General features: G+C 34.9%; 1 protein-coding gene across 2 annotated transcripts in view; it reads right to left on the bottom strand.

Moving 5' to 3' along the window:
- The window catches only part of LOC129264472 (xanthine dehydrogenase/oxidase-like), a 38,205-nt gene extending 16,385 nt beyond the window's left edge, over positions 1–21,820 (bottom strand). For both annotated transcript variants that reach the window (XM_064102647.1, XM_064102648.1), the window contains exons 1-17: positions 21,530–21,820; positions 16,868–16,925; positions 16,098–16,194; positions 15,292–15,400; positions 13,902–14,090; positions 13,068–13,118; positions 11,250–11,330; positions 10,208–10,352; positions 9,623–9,790; positions 9,077–9,153; positions 7,701–7,800; positions 7,245–7,351; positions 4,932–5,116; positions 4,298–4,463; positions 3,720–3,812; positions 1,591–1,708; positions 684–735 (exon numbers count right to left, since the gene is read on the bottom strand). In XM_064102647.1, the coding sequence (XP_063958717.1) occupies positions 684–735; positions 1,591–1,708; positions 3,720–3,812; positions 4,298–4,463; positions 4,932–5,116; positions 7,245–7,351; positions 7,701–7,800; positions 9,077–9,153; positions 9,623–9,790; positions 10,208–10,352; positions 11,250–11,330; positions 13,068–13,118; positions 13,902–14,090; positions 15,292–15,400; positions 16,098–16,194; positions 16,868–16,925; positions 21,530–21,580 (1,847 nt within the window). In that variant the 5' untranslated portion in view covers positions 21,581–21,820. The remainder of the gene's footprint in view (positions 1–683; positions 736–1,590; positions 1,709–3,719; positions 3,813–4,297; positions 4,464–4,931; positions 5,117–7,244; positions 7,352–7,700; positions 7,801–9,076; positions 9,154–9,622; positions 9,791–10,207; positions 10,353–11,249; positions 11,331–13,067; positions 13,119–13,901; positions 14,091–15,291; positions 15,401–16,097; positions 16,195–16,867; positions 16,926–21,529) is intronic.
- Between the last annotated feature and the right edge of the window lie 353 nt (positions 21,821–22,173).

Raw genomic sequence — 22,173 nt, 5'->3', positions numbered from 1 at the left:
ATAGATAAGAAATAAAAAGGTTTTGTTATAAATGCTTACACTTTTCAAAATTATTTATCTTGAAAAATGTAGGTTCATAGAATTTCCCAAAATATCCCGAAATTGTTCGAATGATTAGGATTATTATTTCTATTTATTCTTTTCTATACCTTTAAGGCGATTAATGGCAAGCATAGATCTCAAAGATAAAGAGAATATTAAAAGTTTTGTTTATAAAGACCTCTTTGCAGTTTTCACCCAGTAACAGAGGAGTCTCGTGAAGATTCATGAATAGCTTTCAATTCTCATTTCAATAATAAATAACTCCACTGGGATATCGTGAACTGCACCAAAAATGAACAATATACTGCTCTGATAGTGTATTTCAAGATATATATGAACATTTTAGCCCCGTGAACAGAGAATCAAGCCATACAATTTGATGGGTTTTTTTTAATATAAACCAAGAGGTTCGATATTTGGAATAAAGTTTCTGCAAACTGAATGGTGCTCTAATTTCATTCTGAGGATTTTACACTTAATTAATTCAAATGACTTATCAGTTAATGCCCAGAATGTATCTTATTATGACTAGTTTGTTTTATATGGTTTCTTTTAGTGTCAGAGTAGTCCTATGCAAAAATACCATATTATCATTGCAGGTGTGCAATAGGTATACCTTGAAATATAAAGGATGTGCTTACATGATCTTTGCATGAGCTCTCCCGCTATAGACAAATGCCATGTGAAGTTCACCTTTGAAAAGAAATTTAATATGAGAGTCATGTCGAATACCGATAATAATAAAATGATAAAGCATGCTCAATGTCTACCATGCACTTCTGTTCAGTGTTGTGATTCTATTTTCTTTGCTTAAGAACTCATTAACTATGTTAAGGTTGGTACCTAATTATCTTCCTTGTCCGCGTTGTTAGCATTTTCAAATGAAAATTCACAGCCTGATGTATTTTATCATCCAGTAAAATCATACTACATCTACATGTATCTTCACTTTTCGTTATAACTCTGTGCCTTCTCAAATTAAGATTTTTTTAAATTCAACTCCTTTTCATACTGCTGCACACCGCCATCATAGGTGGATTATTGTCTTATATCTTAATAAACCATTTCCGATTGAATCGCATATATGATATTGAATTATTTTTTAGATATTTTACATTTATACGTACAACAACTTAAAGGAAATTGTATCAAAATTAAGTTCACCTTTCTATGACTTCCTGCCAAAGAGGATTACAAATTTTTAATATCAAAGACTCGTCTCATACACTTTAAAACACCGATTACGCTGGTATTTGAAGAAGATGAAGATAGATACACATGTATAAAATCATCAATGTTCCCCTCGTGGCATTGAACAAACATTTTAGTTTACTAATGTTTGGATAAAGAGAGAACTAAATGAATCAGTTACTCTATTTCACTTCCCAAGAAGTGAAATCAATGATCATTCGATTGGAGTGAATGTTAATTTTGTTATTCAGAAAATGTTCCTCGAAAGTGCACTTTTACTCCTTATTCTAAATACACTCTCACTCTTTAAGTTATGATTTCGCCGTTTAGAAGATGGTTTTAGAGAGTATATTTTACCCGAAATTCTAGGCATATCATCGATGTATACTGCCTCCCCCGTGGCGTGTTGGTAGGCAGCCTTGTGACTGATAGGACGACCCACAGGATCGTGGTCTGGCTGGCCAGAGGATACTTCCTAAAGTGGTATAGAATGTGACGTACCTGTGGTCAGTTATATATATATATATATATACATATATTAACTGATTTTAACAATAATATCGTAGATTTACATTCCCCCCCTCTTTTTTAACATCAAATTTAATCAAATAACACTGCAAATAAATCACAGCATTGATTGGAGTATACCATGAATTTGGTTGATTTTTCCTTATTTGCTGTCGAACACATGTTTACCAGTAGATTATTTAGACCGATTATGTTAATGGATTCTTATGGTATGTAAAATGTACCCAAAATCATCTACCATTCTGCGAATTAAATGTGTCTTCAAAAGACTCTCGGAAATAATGCATCAACTTATTTTAACGCACAGTAGTAATGCCAATCATCGTATAACAGAAATGGATGGTACGTGCATTAATGGAGTGACTTACCTGGAAGAATTGGACCCCTTTAACAGGCACGGCTTCTTAGGACTGAATGCATTTTTAAGAAGCTCTTGAATTTATTGCATCAAATAACGCAAACCTACAGTGATAATGTCAATTATAGTGATAATGTCAATTATAGTGTGACAGAGATATGGTACGTGCATTCATGAAGTGACTTACCTGGAAGAATTGGACCCCTTTAACATGCCCATCTTCTATCAAAATTGAAAGCTTGCACATACATTAATATATTAATCATTGTATAAGAGTATCAGAAATAGATGGTGCGTGTATTAATGGAGTGACTACTTGGAATAATTGGACCCCTTTCACGGGCCCAGCTTCAAAGAATCGAATGCGTTTGACTTCAAGAGACTACGATTTGTTGCATCAACAAGCTTGAACCCACAGTAGTAATGTAAATTATCGTAAAACAAAAATGAATGGTACGTGCATTAATGGAGTGACTTACCTGGAAGAATTGGACCCCTTTGACGGGCCCAGCTTCAAAGAATCGAATGCGTTTGACTTCAAGAGACTACGATTTGTTGCATCAACAAGCTTGAACCCACAGTAGTAATGTAAATTATCGTATAACAAAAATGAATGGTACGTGCATTAATGGAGTGACTTACCTGGAAGAACTGGACCCTTTCACGGGCTCAGCTTCAAAGAATCGAATGCGTTTGACTTCAAGAGACTACGATTTGTTGCATCAACAAGCTTGAACCCACAGTAGTAATGTAAATTATCGTATAACAAAAATGAATGGTACGTGCATTAATGGAGTGACTTACCTGGAAGAACTGGACCCTTTCACGGGCTCAGCTTCAAAGAATCGAATGCGTTTGACTTCAAGAGACTACGATTTGTTGCATCAACAAGCTTGAACCCACAGGAGTAATGTAAATTATCGTTTAACATAAATTAATGGTACGTGCATTAATGGAGTGACTAACCTGGAAGAATTGAACCCCTTTCACGGGCTCAGCTTCAAAGAATCGAATTCGTTTGACTTCAAGAGACTACGATTTGTTGCATCAACAAGCTTGAACCCACAGTAGTAATGTAAATTATCGTATAACAGAAATGAATGGTACGTGCATTAATGGAGTGACTAACCTGGAAGAACTGGACCCTTTCACGGGCTCAGCTTCAAAGAATCGAATGCGTTTGACTTCAAGAGACTACAATATGTTGCATCAACAAGCTTGAACCCACAGTAGTAATGTAATTTATCGTATAACAGAAATGAATGGTACATGCATTAATGGAGTGACTTACCTGGAAGATGCCTTTCACAGGCGCAACTTCTAAAAATGAAATCTTTCCAAGAGATTCTTGACTCCATCGCGTCAAATTGCTACAGCAATTATTTTCAATCATCGTGTAAAAGAAATGCGTGGTATTTACATTAATAGTGACCCACCTGGAAGAATTTCACCTCGTTAACTGACCGATCTTTCTACCGAGCTATGGCACTTGTGACGATGGATGATGTAATTTCGTCAAATTACTTGAACCGACAGTAGAAATGTCAATAATAAGTATATGCCAGAAATGGGTTGTACTTGCGTTAATAGAGTGACTAACCTGGAAAAATTGAACACCTTCAACAGGCCCATCTTTAAATACAGTTATGGCACTCGTGTCGATGGATGACGTCAATTCAGGAGGAAGGTTCATCTATATTTTGACCAGAAAATATGAAATACACAATACACAAGTCTGCACTTTGAATAACGAGTTAGATTTTTTTTTAATAATAAGAAGATATATTATTACAAAGTATAACATTTCCTGCACTGTTACTGCCATATTTTTGTGGTCCGTACATAAATATTTATATAAATTTAACTTTTTAACTATGAAAACTGTCATCATATCCTTGATTGTGATTGGCTACTGATCCCCGTTGCCATGGTAGTTGACATAAAGTTACAACAGTTGTATGTCTTTTATGAAACCGGCCCCTGAGCAAGGTTTATAATGCAAATGGAAATTTTATTTGCCTAAAAATTTATTCATTAAGAAATTCATCAAAATATGTCTTGTTTCTTTTTTACCTTGATGTTTACTTCAATATGAAAATCATATTCGTATGTTAATCAATATAAGGTTTATTCTTGTTTGATCGTGCAATAATAACCTACAGAACCGTTTAAACTCACTTGTTTAGATTGCAGCTGTTGAAGGACCAAAATATAAAACTTGAAGAAGAATCCTACGACTAACGATTTTCGATAAGTTTCCATCCCACCAGGAGCTCCAGCGGGAAGAAGAAAGTCTTCTGCCAGGGATGTGAATGCTATCTCCAACATTGTTTCGTCCCACTTCCTAGAAATAATGTATATTCAAGGGTGAAAATATCTTGATATATTCATTTTTGTCAAATAGGGTTTTTTGACCAATATGAATATTATCTCAGAAAAATATGAATGATTCTAAGGCAAAGGTAAAAAGGCAAAATAACGACAGTAAGAAAATAGCACTGACCCTTTTGGATAATGGCTTCCATCTTTTAATTTCCAAACTTCATGTGTGTTACCCAGTTTGCATGTGATAAAACTTAGCCAATGGAATGGTTTTGAAGGCAGAATAAGAGACAAGAAGAAAATGTTTCTCCGAGTAAGTATTATCCTGCCTTTATATTTATAAATCCAATAACCCTTAATAACTGCAACCTATTTTTCTACGTATGATTTTATTTAACGATTGATTGAATTATAATCATAAATTAAACATAGAATATTAAAATAACATTTAAATTTTAACAAAGTTTGGCTTTTTTGAAATTCAACTAACTTTCCCACTAATTTCTGCATAGTATTTGTGGCAAGGACCGAACTTTCCGCCATTCCTCCGTAAGACAATGCAATATCACTGATGACGTCAGTGCCGTGATCGAAAGCCACTCTCAATCCAGCGTTAACGATAGCGATGTCGTCTTCACGACGAGGAGATTGTTTGAAGCCATAGACGTATTCATTCTTGGTAGAGAAAGCGTGCAAATAGGTCAACATAAAATATCAATTTTAGTGATGTCGACAAAACATTTCGGATATTTTTTGGGGAAGAGGGTTTTTGCGTGAATGGAAAAACATGCCGATTCCGTTACAAAACTCAGATAATGTATACGGTGACAGGGAACGTATTGTATTCTAAGCAGCTAGTCAATCAGTATCATACTGTGCTTTAAACCTAGGGCTAATATGTTTTGTTTTAAAGTAAATAATGATACAATATGGGGCATTATGTTGACATTCCCCATACATTGTAAAAGGTTATAAAACAAAATCATTAATGTTTCCCTTGTTTTCTGCGATTTCCCATTATTCAATTTGCAATAAAGAAGTATGGAGCATTCATCTATTCAGCTTGGTTACTCTCAAGTACAAATACACATTCGAGTCATCTGATATTTCTATAAATAAAAGAAAGAAAATTTTGACGAAAAAAACATAGGCCTAATTCTTTATTTTATTTCATGGTGATGTACAGTGCGTCCCAGAAAAAATGAAACCGTAATTAAGTGTAACTTTTTGACATCATAAACACAAACCTGCTTCATGAGATGTACATCAATGGCAAGATATGCTTCCCCTCTTTCACTTAAAGTCCATCTCTACGTTTATAATGCAGGCATGACTGATTTAGAACAATGGAAAAAGGTGGTAGTAAATTTCCATTTGCACGAGCAAATTATGATTTTAAGTGAATTTTCTGGCTTTTACTGGTATCTTTTCGGAAAGCAAAGTTCGTAATTTAAATGTCCGTTTTTTCATCTTGAAACCTTGTGCGCAAAATATGACTGACACATGGTCGATAAATTCTAGCTATAGTGAAAAGACATTAAAAAACAAGCATTTCCATCAAAGTGGCAAACAATGGGCTACCGGTGACTGCGCAATGAGTGTGATTTTGTGGTTAATTGGCTTATAAAAAATATTTCTGTAAAACTTGTAACTATTGCTTAAAATGATAAATGGTTAGATGGGGCAGGGCAGCAAAATGTTGGATGGGGTGGGGTGACCAAGTTTCAGAAAAACAACCTTCAGATAAAAAAATGGCTTTCTCCTTTGCACGTAGAAAAAGTGATGTACCCCTTTTCTGCTTCGCCCTGCCCCCCCCCCCCCCCACCAAACACGTTCCGCCTCCCCTGTGAAATATAGCGACAAATGAAACGAGTGAGAGAAGTTTGAGATCAAAATTACATTATTAATATTGTAACATTGAATTCCCATAGCCATAGACTCCAGTCGGCAGCAATAAACGGGTATCCCTCCCTAGTCTGAATAACATTCACCATAAGCATGGTTATTGTCTGCCGCTTTGTAGGAAAAACGAAATGCTCGTTTTCAACGATTCGTCGAATTGGTAGAAATTAAGCATGTTTTCATGCAACTTTTTCTCGACCATGCCTCATTCATATTTCATGCATAAGATCTCATGTGGTAGAGGAGAAGATGGATATTTAAGTTCTGACATTTGTTTTCCGAATAGAAAGCTGCAAATGCCATAAAACCTCACTCAAAATCGTAATTTACTCGTGCAAATGAAAAATTTGGTAGCACCACTTTCCATTATTCTAACTCAGTCATGCGTGCATTATGAACGTTGAGATGGAATTCAAATGAAAGAGGAGAAACATATTTTTCCATTCATGTAACTTTCATTGAGCAAATTTATGATGATGATGTGAAAAAATTACACTGAATCTCGGTTTCCTTTTATCTGAGACGCACTATTTTTCCATTCATGTAACTTTCATTTAGCAAATTTATGATGATGATGTGAAAAAATTACACTGAATCTCGGTTTCCTTTTATCTGAGACGCACTGTATTACAAAACGTCTTGCAGGGCCCTGGGAAGGATTTTTTAAGTGGGGTGCTGATGTTCACTACAAAATAATGGTCTAATTGGTAGCGATAAATTTGAAAAGTAAAAAAAGGGGGGGGTTTCACTACGAAATGAAGGTGATTTTGATTAAATTTTCCAATGTTTACACATCTTCCAGAATACTTTGGGGTGCTGCCAATGGAGAATACTACACGCAGCACCCCAAGGCAATCCAGCACCCCCGCTTTCCAGGGCCATGAAGTCTTGGTGGGCATACCTCTTTAGTGAATGGAATTGTGATCGACTTCAACACCTCGTCTAATTCTATAACATTCTTTCGGTAGCCAGTAAAGAAATGTTCATCCATAAACACAAAACGAGTACCTGAAATGGTGATGAATGTATAAGACTTTTTTTCTAAATAATAAGAAATTTTCTATATATAACATGAAATTTTATTATAAATCGTTTCCCCCAAGCTGGTGAAAAAAAAAATCCTAAAAGGACAATGTTACCTGAACAACAACAACATAAACGAAACTATCATCATTCTTAGAATAGAAATATTAGTTATTACTTATTAATTAAGTTCTAAGTCACAAAAAATAAAAATCAAATCTTTGATGATTCACAATGATTAAAAAAACACAACACAAAGAAAATTGACAAAATACGACAAATCTCGTGCTTTCAATTTAATTCAAACATATTTGTTCTTTATGTGATTTTTTACCTCTTGTTTGTGATACCAATTCCAAGGTGCATTTACATGCCATGAGAATTGGATTGAGGTCTGATATAGGGCTACCAGTCACGATGTTCCCGCCAATCATCTGAAATAATAAATCTAGTTGTTAAAAAGTGATGAAAAGGGTAGTGGAAGGGTTCCGATGATGATGATGATGATGATGGTGATGATGAGGATGGTGGGATGGAGTGGTGGTGACGGTGATGGTGGCGACAGTTGTGATTGGTGATGATGGCGATTACGATCATGGTGATGATGATGAAAATGATGAAGATGAAGATGATGGTGATGATGACGATGGTGATGGTGGTGATTGTGATGATTAAGATAATGGTGGTGGTCGTGATGGTGTTGGTGATGATTGTGATGACAATGGTGATTGTTGTGGGGGTTGATGATGATGGCAGGGGCGTCGATCCATTTTTCAGATGAGGGGGGGGGGGCAAAATCATGAATCTACATTCCAAAGGAACTCGATCACACAAAACAAACAAACTCTCACACACATATGCAAATATATATATATATATATATATAAATGTGAGAAATTATACATTTACAACGGCTTTGGCAACTCTTTTATTTAAATATTTTGTGAAAGAAATGGATGAAGAGAACAGTGGTAGGCGTAGCTTAAATCAAGGTTCCCGAGAGCTATCTGCCCTTTGGAAAAATAGGTGATGCCGAAAAGATGTCTCTGCCGGGAATCGAACACGGACCCCCAGCTTGGAACGCCGGCGGAGCGTGCGGAAAATTATAATTCTGTATTGTACTATAGATGTAAAAAACTAATTTTATACTGTATTTGGTTAATTTGCCAATTTATGTGTAACTTTATACTGTATTTTCTTTTTGCACTTACGGAATTATTGGGGGGGGGGCAAAACGCTATGCTTGCCCCATCCCCAATATTTTCATTGGTGGGGCGATCGCCCCCCTGCCCCCCCCCCCCCCCCCATGATCGACGCCTCTGGATGATGGCGGTAGTAGCGGAAATGCTGTTGTGATGCTGTAATGATGTTGGCAGTCGTGAAAATATTGATTACATTTCAGTTATAATGTATAACTTCATATTTTAACCAATGTTTTAGCCAAAATTAAGCAATTATAATCCTCAGTTTTATGCAATACTTGGTTTTATCTCCGTTAATCAATATTCATTACTAACAAAATAATTACTTCAAACTTACTTTCTATTCATCTATAGATATTCCCTTTTGTTCTTTTTATGGCAAAGATTTGTGTTTTATTCCTTTGTTAGAGCAGGCTTAAAACAGTATACGGGTAATTGCAGTTGTGTAATGATTCGTAAGATCGGTCATTGGGAACGGTCTCTTTTCATTAAAAAAATTAGTACTTACAGCCACGTCTCTAATTTGTCGACCAGCAAACCAGCGGAGCATCTCAACTATTGCTTCAAGTGCTATTTTCTTGAAATCTAGAAAATGAGAGAGAGAATGAGAGGAATAGATTTAGCACTGTAAATTTGTATGAATAATGCATGATTTAGTATTACATGATATAGATCTCATATCATGATATCGATACACCTATTTTGTCCAAACTTGGACATTTCTCACAAATCATATTCTCAGAATGAGCTCTTTAGGCTTTATTGGCAAAAATCACAGAATCTATTCAATATCAATAACTTCACATCTTCACCAGATAGCATTTGCTTGGAAAATGATCTCCAATAGATGGCTTGTTTTCTTTCCTTATTCATTTATTATTTCATTTACATTTAAATGTTTGCTTGATCAATCGAATAAATCCATATCAGCTTTCAGGCCTATTCTTTTTTATCGACCTATTTATTAATCCATTCATTTATGTATTTATTCATTTGTTTATTCATTTATTCATATGTTTATTTATTCTTTCTTTCTTTGCTTTTTGTTACTTACTTTGTTCACGAGTGATGATCTCTTTCAAAAAGGTATCCACTCCGTTAAGAGTGACGCCAGCACCAATCAAGACACCATCACCTTTAACCGTTAACTCCTTCAATTCTCTGATGTGGTTGACGTCAATCAGTATGGGATAAAGTTTGTTTCCAAACTTGGTTTCAATACCTTCGATAAAAAAAGAAAATTATACGGAAATTGTGGCATGTACATACGAATCATTGCACTTACCAACTTGTCAAATTAGGGCCTACCTTTGTTCGTGTTGTTGATTTTTCAATTACATATTTTACTCATAGATAATTGTTCGTTTACTCATAAATAAACCAAAATACTAAAACCCTGAGTTGCATCAATCTTTTGAAATATACATTAATATTCATCGAGTAGGAAATACATTTCAGACGTATTATAAACAAGAATAATGTGATAAAGGCCTATGCAGCCTTTAAAGCAGGATATTGATTAATATTCCTGATACATTCCAACGTGCATGTTTCGTAGAACTATCTTCCATTTACTTGTCCATTTGAGTAATTTGGTGACAATGATATCAAGTTCATCTAGAAATCATTGAAATATTACCTATCTCAGTATTTCCACCAATCAACTTTGCGGTCGGGTGTTTTGTCTTCAGGTCAAGCAGTTCATTCAAGGTCAAAGGTCGATGCCAGGTCACCCTCGTTCCTACAAAGGTCAGTGAACTCTTATTCTCTTTCGCTGTAGATAGCTTAATATTTTGAAAAAAAAATGATATGAATTGTCACGTATCTCTTACTGTCAGATGCCCAAATGCGTATTACCTGGTAAATATTGTAATTCTCACTCTATTCAATTATGAGAGTGGAGCGTCTGGTTTACTTTTATGTCAAATATTTTGGTATGAATTTATAATTATAAGCATGGAAAAGATGTTAAAGAATATCTTCATACGTTTGTCTTTCCGCGTTTCCTCATGCTTAGTTTTATATCGGTTACAAAAAAAGCGTTTATGATTTGCGGCGTTGCTAATTGATAGATGTTAATGAACCTCATCCACAATTTCAAATTTCGTGGTTTGGTGCAATTTACATTATCCCCGTTTTGGGGGCAAGAAGGCAATATATATATGTATATATACTTTAATTTATCAAAAAAATACTACATTTATTACTTCTTTGAGCTCTCTGATTTCAAATTACATTGATCTCTGAGCAACGCTATGTTTTGCCGGGAAGGGGGGGGGGGGGTATTTGCTTGTAGCTTGAACTCATAACTTTAAATTTTGTCTATTGTCTAGTTTTCATTACTCTATATTTTGTTTAATGTCGTTCTTTTCTGCTTGTTGAAGATGTTTATAATACAGTTTGATCTATCATTTATTACGTTCTGAACCACTAGACAGAACAGAGTGGTAATAATTACCACTCTGAGTGGGCAATCCAGCCATTCATATGTATTCATTTTGTATTTTGCTTGTTTTTTAAGAATGGAAAATAAATACAATACAAATTGATCAAATAGTATGGTGTTTTTATTTCACGAATATGTAAGTGTACTATTCACTCAGTTTTATGCGATATGTATTATCTCTTTAGTTGTTCAGAGTAAGTTATTGACGAAAAAGGACAAAATTTAAAGTAAATACCAAAAGCTCTGGAGGAAATATGATATCCTGCGTTGGGTCGTACTGTGTAAATGTGGTTGGATCATATAATCGGCAAGGTACCTGTAAAATCAAGTCGAAATTTTTTTAAACAAATAAATATCTTAATCCATTCCGATTTAAGCACTAAAGTGATACCTATCTTTATTGTAAATATTTTTTAAACAAATAACGTTTCGTGGTAATTACAATCAGTTGTATGGTGAACTGTAATTCAATCGCATAGTATAAATTCGCAACGGATGACATAAATGCGGGGCCAAACGAGAGCTCCCAGAAAACTGATCCATCTTCATACAATTATTGTTGTTGTTCTCGTAGAACAAAAATCACTTCATTGTTGCTTTTAAAAAAATTGACAAAAAGTTACTAGTACAAAATTTTACATAATATGTACAGGCTTTTAACAAAAGGTTATAACGGACATGATGGTCATTCAAGGAGCAGGGATACGGTACCTTCTCGTTCACACTTTAGAAAAAACTGACAGATCATCCCAGGATGGTGCCCCCCCCCCCCTCCCTTCGATATTGGATCCGTCGCCGTTCAAAAGACAAAACGATGTCATCTTAACATCTTGGCCCGTATTCTGAAGTCGGGTTTAACTTAAACTCAGGTTTAAAGTTGCGGTTTAAGTATGGCGAGCCAATTGTTACATAAATCACTAACAGTAGATATATCATACTTCAGCTCATTTGGCTCTCAAATCATTCATAATTGTCTAGGAAGTATAAATAGATGATTGTGTCCACCATCGATGTATCAGGAAAGAGCACAGTAAACATAAGAAACATACAACTTAATAAAAAAATTGATACTTTTGGCTTCCCATACTTACACCACAACTTTAAACCTGAGTTTAACTTAAACCCGACTTCAGAATACGGGCCCTTAAGTTTAAAGTCATCATATCTAGTGTCATGTTCATTGCCTCTGCATTTTATACTAAGTAGGTGTATCACATTACCGAGATCAAGGTTCACACTGTCTACCGGACTTTGCACAATGACAATAAATGTACATGCATTTGTTTATTAAGATAAAATCAGCATTTCATTGTCTGTACTATAACATGTCGAATTTGTTGGCCGACTATTTACTTCGGTAAAAAGAGCAAGAGTTAAACATCTAAAGTCAAAGTTATATGATCACTACATTTCTGTATTTGTTTATTCACCATTGAGAATCTTTTTTATGTTATGAATTCATTCGGTGTAATCTGCGACTCGTATTAAAGTTTACACAACAAAAACTACGGTGTTAACATATTGTACTCAGAGTACACCAAGCATTCCAATTCGAGGTAAGATTTTATTAGTTAAACACACATGGGTGTTGTTACAACACCGTTGTTTGTTACTATTCATGGGCGGAAATCCCAGGGGGGACGCGTCCCCCTACCCAAATAGTAGGGGGGACACAATATCAAATGTCCCCCTACTATTTTTGGTATTTTATGATAGAAAGAAATACATCATTCAAAATCGAAATAAAACATGTATTTGGGCGAGACGACCTTACTTTTTGGTGTTAACTTTTTTTATTGTCAAATTTATTTTGTTTAAATGACCTTACATTTGGGGTAATAACCTTTTTTTTTTTTTTTTTTTTTTTGGGGGGGGGGCTTTTCCAGCCCCTTGTCCCCCCTACCTTTGGGGAGAGATTTCTGCCCTTCTTACTATTACACAGGTGTTATGTTCAAACTGACTGTAGGGTGAAATTGTAACACATCAGGGTGCGGACCTCTAGGGAAACCAACTGGTGTCATTGTTAACACCCTTGATTTCAAGGTGTGCTTACCTCATCAGTGTCGTTACGCTGCCCACACTGCCCTCCACAGCAACCACCATCCTGCAAAAAAAATAATTGTGATTTTGGGTTTTGGTTTGGTTTAGTTTGATTTACAGTATATAAAAACAATAGAATAATGAAAAGGAAATTATGAAAATGATAGGTTAATATCTTTAAAATTTTTAACAAGGCGATGACAAGATGTATTGCTATGATGGAAAGACGAGGCGTTCTTCTAAATTACATAACGGTTATTATGGAGTTACACATCCCTGACATCTTCTTTATTCATTTTTCTTCCTCTTATTCTCCCCCTCCCCTTTTCACTGTCAGATTAAAAAAATATTGGTGTGGTCGCCCACACCTCTGCCCCCAGAATGGCACCGCTCCCAATACTTAAAACTTGGAATGCATGATTCATTGATATAACGATTTTCATCTTCCTAGAGTTCCTTATTGGTCTTTTGACCTTCTTTCATAATTTAGTGTAACGGTTGTTTACGTTACTAACATCTACACAGTCGCTTTCCAAGTACAAACAAGTCTTGTGATGAAATCTCACGACTTAAACTTTCTGATAATTTTTCTAGAAATAAACTTTCGCTAATGAAAGAACAGTTTAGTAAAACCAATTTCGTGAATACTTCAATGCATTATCAAATCTTGTGTTTAAATGTTTAATTTATAAATATGGATTTTTTTTTTCATTCTGGATACCTTGAGCAATTGATCAAAAATAGAATGTGGTATTTTAACTGCCCTTTTTCGTTCATCATAAATCATTTGTCAAGAAATTTCTTCCCTGTTAAGGCTGTTATCGAGTTGGAAAACCCCTATCATCACCTTAGCAAATGACTTGTACCCTTCGAGGATTGGTCTATAACCTGTACATCTACATAGGTTTCCTCCTAGTGCTGCTTGAATGTCTTCCATAGAAGGATGAGGATTATTTCTTAGGAGCGTGTACATCGACATCACCATCCCTGGAGTGCAGAAACCACATTGAGTACCATGGGCCAGAGCAATCCGTTCCTTGTCGTAAAAATTTAAAATAAAACCAAATAACTTCTGAAAATGTCCAAAGAATGAATAAGTATGAAAACTTTACGGTAGATGGACACTGTGTATTCTTCTGTGGGCATACTGTATGTTTGGTCTTGAAAAGAAGCACCAAATCTCGACGTTTCGACAGTATACGTTCCTGAAGACGGCAAAAATACACTGTAAATACTTAAACTAAAGAGGTGTCAACAATATCCATTTATCTCCACACCGTTAACTTTGAGCAATTTAACAGTTTTTAAAGCACATCTTCACATACTCAACTGTGTGAACACACCCACTGTAGAGATGTCAACAATGTAAAATCATCTCCACACTGTTAAATGTGAGCATTTTAAAAGTGGGGAGCTCATTTACATATTCCACTATGTGAACACACCCACTGTAGAGATGTCAACAATGTAAAATCATCTCCACACTGTTAAATGTGAGCATTTTAAAAGTGGGAGCTCATTTACATATTCCACTATCTGAACACACTATGATCACACCCACTGTAGAGATGTCAATGTAAAATCATCTCCACACTCATGCACTGTTAAATGTGAGCATTTTAAAAGTGGTTGCTCATTTACATATTCCACTATCTGAACACACTGTGAACACACCCACTGTAGAGACGTCAAGAATGTAAAATCATTTCCACACTGTTAAATGTGAGCATTTTAATAGTGGGGAGCTCATTTACACATTCCACTATCTGAACACACTGTGAACACACCCACTGTAGAGACGTCAAGAATGTAAAATCATTTCCACACTGTTAAATGTGAGCATTTTAATAGTGGGGAGCTCATTTACACATTCCACTATCTGAACACACCCACTGTAGAGACGTCAAGAATGTAAAATCATTTCCACACTGTTAAATGTGAGCATTTTAATCGTGGGGAGCTCATTTACACATTCCACTATCTGAACACACTGTAAACACTACCGCTGTTACAGTCAACAATGTGAAGTTATCACCACGCTTAATGTGAGCATTTTGAAATGACACTGTGAACGCATTGTAAACACTCTGTGAACGCACTGTGAAAAAAAAAATTGAACACACTTTAAACATGTAGTAAACGCACTGTGAACACATTGTAAACACTTTCCAGCAGAAGTGATAGCGTGAGCGGTGGGATGGGTTATAAAATAAAATGAATATGGCAATTTTTCTTACCTGTACGGGGTGTAACTTTGTCTTTGTGCTCCCTATACCTTCTACGGTTGTGACGGCTGCGCCATGGACTGAACAAACAGGGGCAAGACAAGCATTCACTGCACGATGGCTACACAGGCAGAGATAGAAGAGGTTTCGTGATGTTAGAATTTGTGTGTCAAGAATCCAAAACTGTTCTGTACGACTTTACTATGCATGGGTTGATATATTTTTTTATTTCTCTGATTTTAATCTTACTACACAAAATACAGAGCAGTGCATACGTGTATAGGTCTGAGGGTTCCAAAATGCATAACGCACACATCCCCCACACACACTTTTAGTCACACACTTTTCATATTAAAATGAATATACTCTCAAGACAATGTTAAAGATAATTACAATAGGAGCCAGCTTAGTGACTATAGAGCCTTTAGTAGGCCTAGGCTTACTAAATTTATTTAAAAAGTATTCAAGTAAGTTATTGCTTTATTACTATTATGTTAGAGATCACTCCCGATATAATATCTTCATCCTCACTATTAACATTTGCATAACTAATATTCTAATATCCATTTTGATTACCACTATTATTTGATATAGGCCTATATATTTGATTACTTGCTGAAGAAAACAAAGAAAACGACAAGCATCATCAATCAATGTCAAATGTCACAACAAAAGCAACAGTAATAAAAACAAAACTATAACATATAACAAAAACATAAGAACATAAAATCGTGATTTCTATCATTACAACCACAAATATCATCATGTGACACCGTGAAGCACATTATTGTCAGCACAAATTGACATGAAAAGGATACAAGATCACGTTCAAGTTTGAATCATAATTGGAGACCATCACCGTACATGCCCCGCATCCTCCTTCAGAACAGCCGGACTTCGTGCCTGTTAGACCCACTGAATTCATGTTTGTTTTGTAGTAAGGAAATCTGAAATATTTCGTCATTTTCAATTTAAAAATCATTTTGTGATGTAGGGAAAAAAAATGACGTCAAATCAACTTTTTATATTTATTAAAATTTAAAATGAAATTCGATCTACTTGTACAAGCTTATGAACACGTTTGACTTTGATCAAGCCGTAATTATCTTATTTGACAAAAGGATTCGATAAAATATATTCCACGTTTACTTTTCATTAATTTTATTTTTTGTTCATTCTATCCATCGCACCTATTCTAATTTCAAGACTTTTGCGTTTCTGTATTAAATTATTTTCCCTGAACGTGAAAAAACACGCAAATATTTTTTTAAGCTTGTATAAGAGGAATTTCATTATCAATTTTTAATATCTCGAGAAGAGATGCCCCCTCTGGTCCATGAGGCAGTGCCGGCGTCGTGTTTTCATATTCTGCAGAACCGGTGCGTGGATTGGTAAGAATAATACTAGGAATATGAACTTCCCTCAAGGTGTCCCATATACTTTGTAAGTATACATATATACTATGAATATTAATGGCATTGTTAAGTGTTAAAAATTTTATGTTAGACTTTCTCCAGTTAGGAGAAATACGAAACTGGCTTCTTTACACTTTTATGTTGCTAATATTTTTTTTGTTGGTTGAGGATACACTTTGTTCTTAGGTAAGTGAGCAATGTCATCTCTGGATCAGGGTCATGCTCTTCAACCTGAAATTGAAAAGATAATAATTCGTTATAAACACCCCGCCGTTATATGAGTCTGAGGAAACTAATCAATCACCAATGATTGAAAATGCTCTTTTTTAAGTCAGATAGTGATAATCGTAGTCGATCGTACGAGGTCATTATTTACTAAATAGAAATAGTGTTGGGGGGGGGGTGTGTCCCGAAAATATTTTAAATCTGTTTTGATATTAACAAGCATATGGGTATTGCACGTTTAACCCCGTGTTGCCCATACAGGGAAGGCGCCAGGATATTCTGTGAGGGGGGTGGGGCGGTGAGAGAGATAACTTAATGGTGAAGTCTTTTTTTTCTGTTTAGTAAGGGTATTAAAGATCAGTTCCAGGGCCCAGACCTATATTACTCTACTCTTCACCCCCCCCCCCCCATCTCTTCAATTTTTGTTCCTTTATTTTTTACTTGAAAAAAAAAATCCCCCAACCCCCAATCAATCAAATTCACTGAACTGTAATACTTGGTCTGCTTGAGCACACAGGCGAATTCCTGTTTACTATTTGCTTTAAATTGCACTATTAAATATACGATTTGTTTTTAATAACGTTAATCACTAGAACTTGGTTCTTATTTTATTGAATATTTGTATAAAATTACATTCATTACTTACACGTAATACTTTTCACTTGTTTTGAAGTGTGACAATTTACATTTTATTGTTATGGTTGCTGTTGCAATTTTGCACATATTCGGATTTTTCATGTATATATATTTGATGATTAAAATGATTAATGTATATAAATTGCTTAGAGTGGAGGAAGTAAAATCTCAACCTAATTTCAACATAAGATTTAATGATTAAATACCTATGTTCAATTTGTAATAAATCTGTTAAAATAAATCAAAAGGCTTTGTTATGCACTGTATGTTCACAGTGGGTGCATATAGTTTGTGGCGGGGTCTCAAGAGAGACCTATGATTCAGATGAACTGTTTGAAAATTGGCAGTGCCCGAAATGTATTCTCCAAAGTGTATTACCTTTTTGGAATGATCCTGATCTATCTACTGAAGTCGTGTATAACTGTAATAATATTTCTGTCGACGCACATGATGATAGGTCAACCGAAACTAATGATTTTGCTCTAAAAGATATTAAAGGTATAAAATTAGCTCATCTTAATGTCAGAAGCATTGTTAATAAAGTTGCTGATTTACAATGTTGGCTGAATAATAACCCTTATGATCTACTAGGAGTGTCAGAAACATGGTTAACAAAAGAACATTCTGATAGCTTGATTTCTGTTAAAGGTTATAAGTTTGAGAGGAAGGATAGATGTACTCATGGAGGTGGAGTGGGATGTTTTATATCAGAAAATTTATCGTATATAAGGAGATTGGATCTTGAATCTGTTGCCTTAGAAATAATTTGGTTGGAGTTGCAACGTAGCAATAGTAGCTCATTATTTATTGGTATATTGTATAGAAAACCGGATAATCATTTAGATTTTTTTGACAGTCTTGAAAGTAATCTTGAGAAATTGTATACAGTTACAAACAACGTCATCCTTCTTGGTGATTTTAACTGTAATATGCAAACCATAAATAATCTTTCTAGAAAAGTTTCCAGTCTCCTTACTACAATGCAAATGACACAGGTTATATCTGAACCCACTAGAATTTCACCACATAGCCAGTCAGTAATCGATTTGGTATGTATTTCTGATGCACTTGTTGACAATATTATTAAGTCAGGAGTGCAGTCAGCTGGACTTAGTGATCACTCTGTGATTTTTACTGCAATTAAAGGGAAACATCAATCCCTTTCTCCGAAAATAACTAAATGTCGTTCATTCAAGTACTTTGACAGTGAGAAATTTAAAGATGATGTAAGGAAAGTTGATTGGCATGAGTTTTATTCCTGTGGGACTGACGTTGAAAAATTGTGGCACTACTTTAAAAACACACTCCTGGACATTTGTGACAGGCATGCCCCCGTGATATCAGTGCGGCAAAAACAAAGAGGGGTACCTTGGATAAATGATGATTTTTTGGTGTTAGCCCGCGAAAGGGATTATTATCGAAAGCAATTTAGAAAAACAAGATTAATTTATTGGTGGAATAAATTTCAGTTTTCCCGTAACAGAGCTAATAACTTGATTAAAAATTTGAAAAAGAAGTATTATCAGGACAAATTTAAGGACTGCGAAAATGACATAAAAAAGAACTGGAACATTTTATCGAAGCTTATACCTAAGAAAAATAAAACCACGAGTCATGATGTTAAATTAACAATTGATAATGATCAAATACCTAACAATGAAATAGCTCACGTTCTAAACAAAGCCTTTAATGAAGTCGGCTCAAGGTTGCAAGCCGCTTCGGGTAATTTCTCGAAAGATTTATTAAACAATTTACAAACTCTGTTTATTCCAGATTGTGAATTTAAATTTTATGCAATAAAAAAGGAGTATGTTTTGAAAGAACTATTACATATTGATTGTTCGAAAGCGGTCGGAGTAGATGGCATTCACCCTAAGTTTCTTAAGCTGGCAGCAGAGAGTATAGCTGGCCCTTTAACCCATTTATTTAATGCAACTTTACAAACTAGTGTTATTCCAGAAGATTTTAAAACAGCAAGAATTACTCCTGTACACAAGGGAGGATCATTTGATATTGACAATTATAGACCAATTTCTGTGCTTCCAGTCCTGTCCAAAATACTAGAGAGAGCCATACATGATCAATTGTATAAGTACTTAAATGTAAATGATCTACTTGCAAATTGTCAGTCTGGCTTCAGACCGTCTTATTCTACTGCCACTTGTCTAACTGAGATTACAGACTTTTTGTATGATAAAATGGACCGAAAACATGTTACTGGTGGTATTTTCTTGGACTTACGCAAAGCTTTTGATGTTATTCCTCACAATTTTATACTTGCAAAACTTAAGTACTATGGTATTACTGGCAATGAATACAACTGGATGGAATCGTATTTAACAGACAGAAGGCAATTTGTAATGATTAACAATTGTCGCAGTGAATTTTTGAAGATAAAATCAGGTGTCCCACAAGGATCTATACTGGGTCCATTGATATTTTGTATTTTTATTAATGACATGTGTAATTTGAAATTGCATGTACATTCTAAAATGTCTCTTTATGCTGATGATACCGCCATTTTTAATCACGGTGAATCAATTAAGGAGGTACAAAAGTATTTGCAAGATGATTTTGATTCAATAAGTAAATGGCTAGACTTAAATAATATGCATTTACACCCGCAAAAAACAAAAGCCATGGTATTTGGTCAAAAGAAAAAGTTGAGGGGTGCTCATTTGTCAGTGAAATTCAGGAACATACAATTAGAAAATGTAAAAAAGATTAAATACTTAGGTGTCATGCTCGATCCGGGCTTGACTTGGTGCGAACATATTACTAATATCGTTTGTAAAATATCTCGGGCAATAGGTTGTGTAAGGCGGATTAAGCACTTACTGTCCTTTGATATTATGAAGAAGCTGTACTTTTCTATGGTTTTACCTTACATTGATTACTGTATTACATCTTGGGGAAGCAGTGCAAAAATACATTTAGATAAGATACAAAAACTTCAAAATAAATATGCCAGAATGCTTTTGAAAAAAGATTATAATACATCACAAATTTCTTTGTTGCAGTCACTGAAGTGGCAATCAGTAGATCAGCGTATAAAATATCAGTATTGTGTTCTTGTATATAAAATAATGAATGATTTAGTTCCAAATTATTTAAAACCTTTAGTATGTAAACGGCCCGTGAAATACAGGACACGGTATTCTTTACGATGCCCCCTTCAGCTTCCCAAAGCTAGAATTGAACATAAAAGAAAATCTTTCGCATATGTCGGACCCAAATTATTTAATGCACTTCCTTCAAATTTACAAGTTTGTACCTCCTTGTTAGTTTTTAAAAAATTATGCAAAGCCTTTCATACGAATTGATGAAGAGCGAAATGACATTCCTTTGATTTACAATGCTATGTATGTTTAAATTGTCACTTCCCACTCTATATTTTGGTGTTAATTGTTTCTGATGTTAGATATTTTGTATTTTGTATTTTTGATGTTGTTTGTTGTTGTTGTTCATAGTTATCTTGACATGTATTTTAAACTGCAGGGCGCCTTTGTAAAGCAGTTTTAAGAACTGAACAGGCCTACCCTGCAGTATAAAATAAATAAAACAAAATAAATAAATAAATAAATCCGCCCCAGTATTTATATAATGGAATTATTGCTTCCAGAGCAATCATTTACTGTTTTGACGTTTGTTGAGGTATCGATTTGATCACTTCAGATAAAAAAAAGTCGGTTATAGTGTACACCTCTTGTTGTAATTTTCAATGTCTCATTTCATAAATAAGTTAAACATATGGCCTAATTTGAATTTAAATATGGGAATCCCAGTTCAAAGAACAAATTCACTATTTCCATCAGAGCAATTTGACCCATCTGGCTTTTATATCCAAAAGTATATCAAATAGGGTGCACATACACGATATAAGAACATGCGTACGCACCTTTTTTAATATTAATGCATACTACAATAGCCTACGTCTAATGATACAAAGTTAAAACTCAATACTCATGACTTACCCTTTTCCCGTTGCAATAAAATATCAGTGGATCACCATTAGGCTGTGCCATGTTTATTTCATGGGTGAAGTGTGTCTTTCGTTGATTCGACTGCTTTAAAAATCTATTAGATGGGTGTTGGATTGACTGATTTAAACGAGACCTAGACACTGGTCAGCAATGATGGCTATTATTTGTTGTGTGAATTCACGACATCTACACACACACACCGTCACCCATATACACACAAAAAGCCAAACGCAGGCATACAAACGAATGAGAGGTTTGCAGTTAATGACACCTAAAGGATATAAAAAAGGAAGCAATCCGAAAAGATAGGGTATACTATGGGTAATGACAATGACCTTTAAACATGGCTCGATTTTGTGCGACCTCCAAAGCCGCCCTATTAGGGAATACAGTGTATGCTTAACATTTATTTGTTCAGGGTCTAAACTTCTTTTGAAAGCAAAGCAAAAAAGTACATGCGAGGTATCGACTGACATGTATGGAAAGTCACGAATTATATTTTGATTTGTGTTTTATCATGTTATAAATTGGGTACAAAGTTTACACTACTGTAAATAATGAACAATTTAGCCCTGGATCTTGAGGATTCATGATTGATCATAGGCCTGGTTTCATGATTATAATTGTTTCCAATG

Source organism: Lytechinus pictus, chromosome 7 (assembly GCF_037042905.1).
Source record: "Lytechinus pictus isolate F3 Inbred chromosome 7, Lp3.0, whole genome shotgun sequence".
NCBI lineage: Eukaryota > Metazoa > Echinodermata > Echinoidea > Temnopleuroida > Toxopneustidae > Lytechinus > Lytechinus pictus.
The sequence above is the reverse complement of the archived record's forward strand: the minus strand, read 5'-3'. Positions and strand labels throughout refer to the sequence as shown.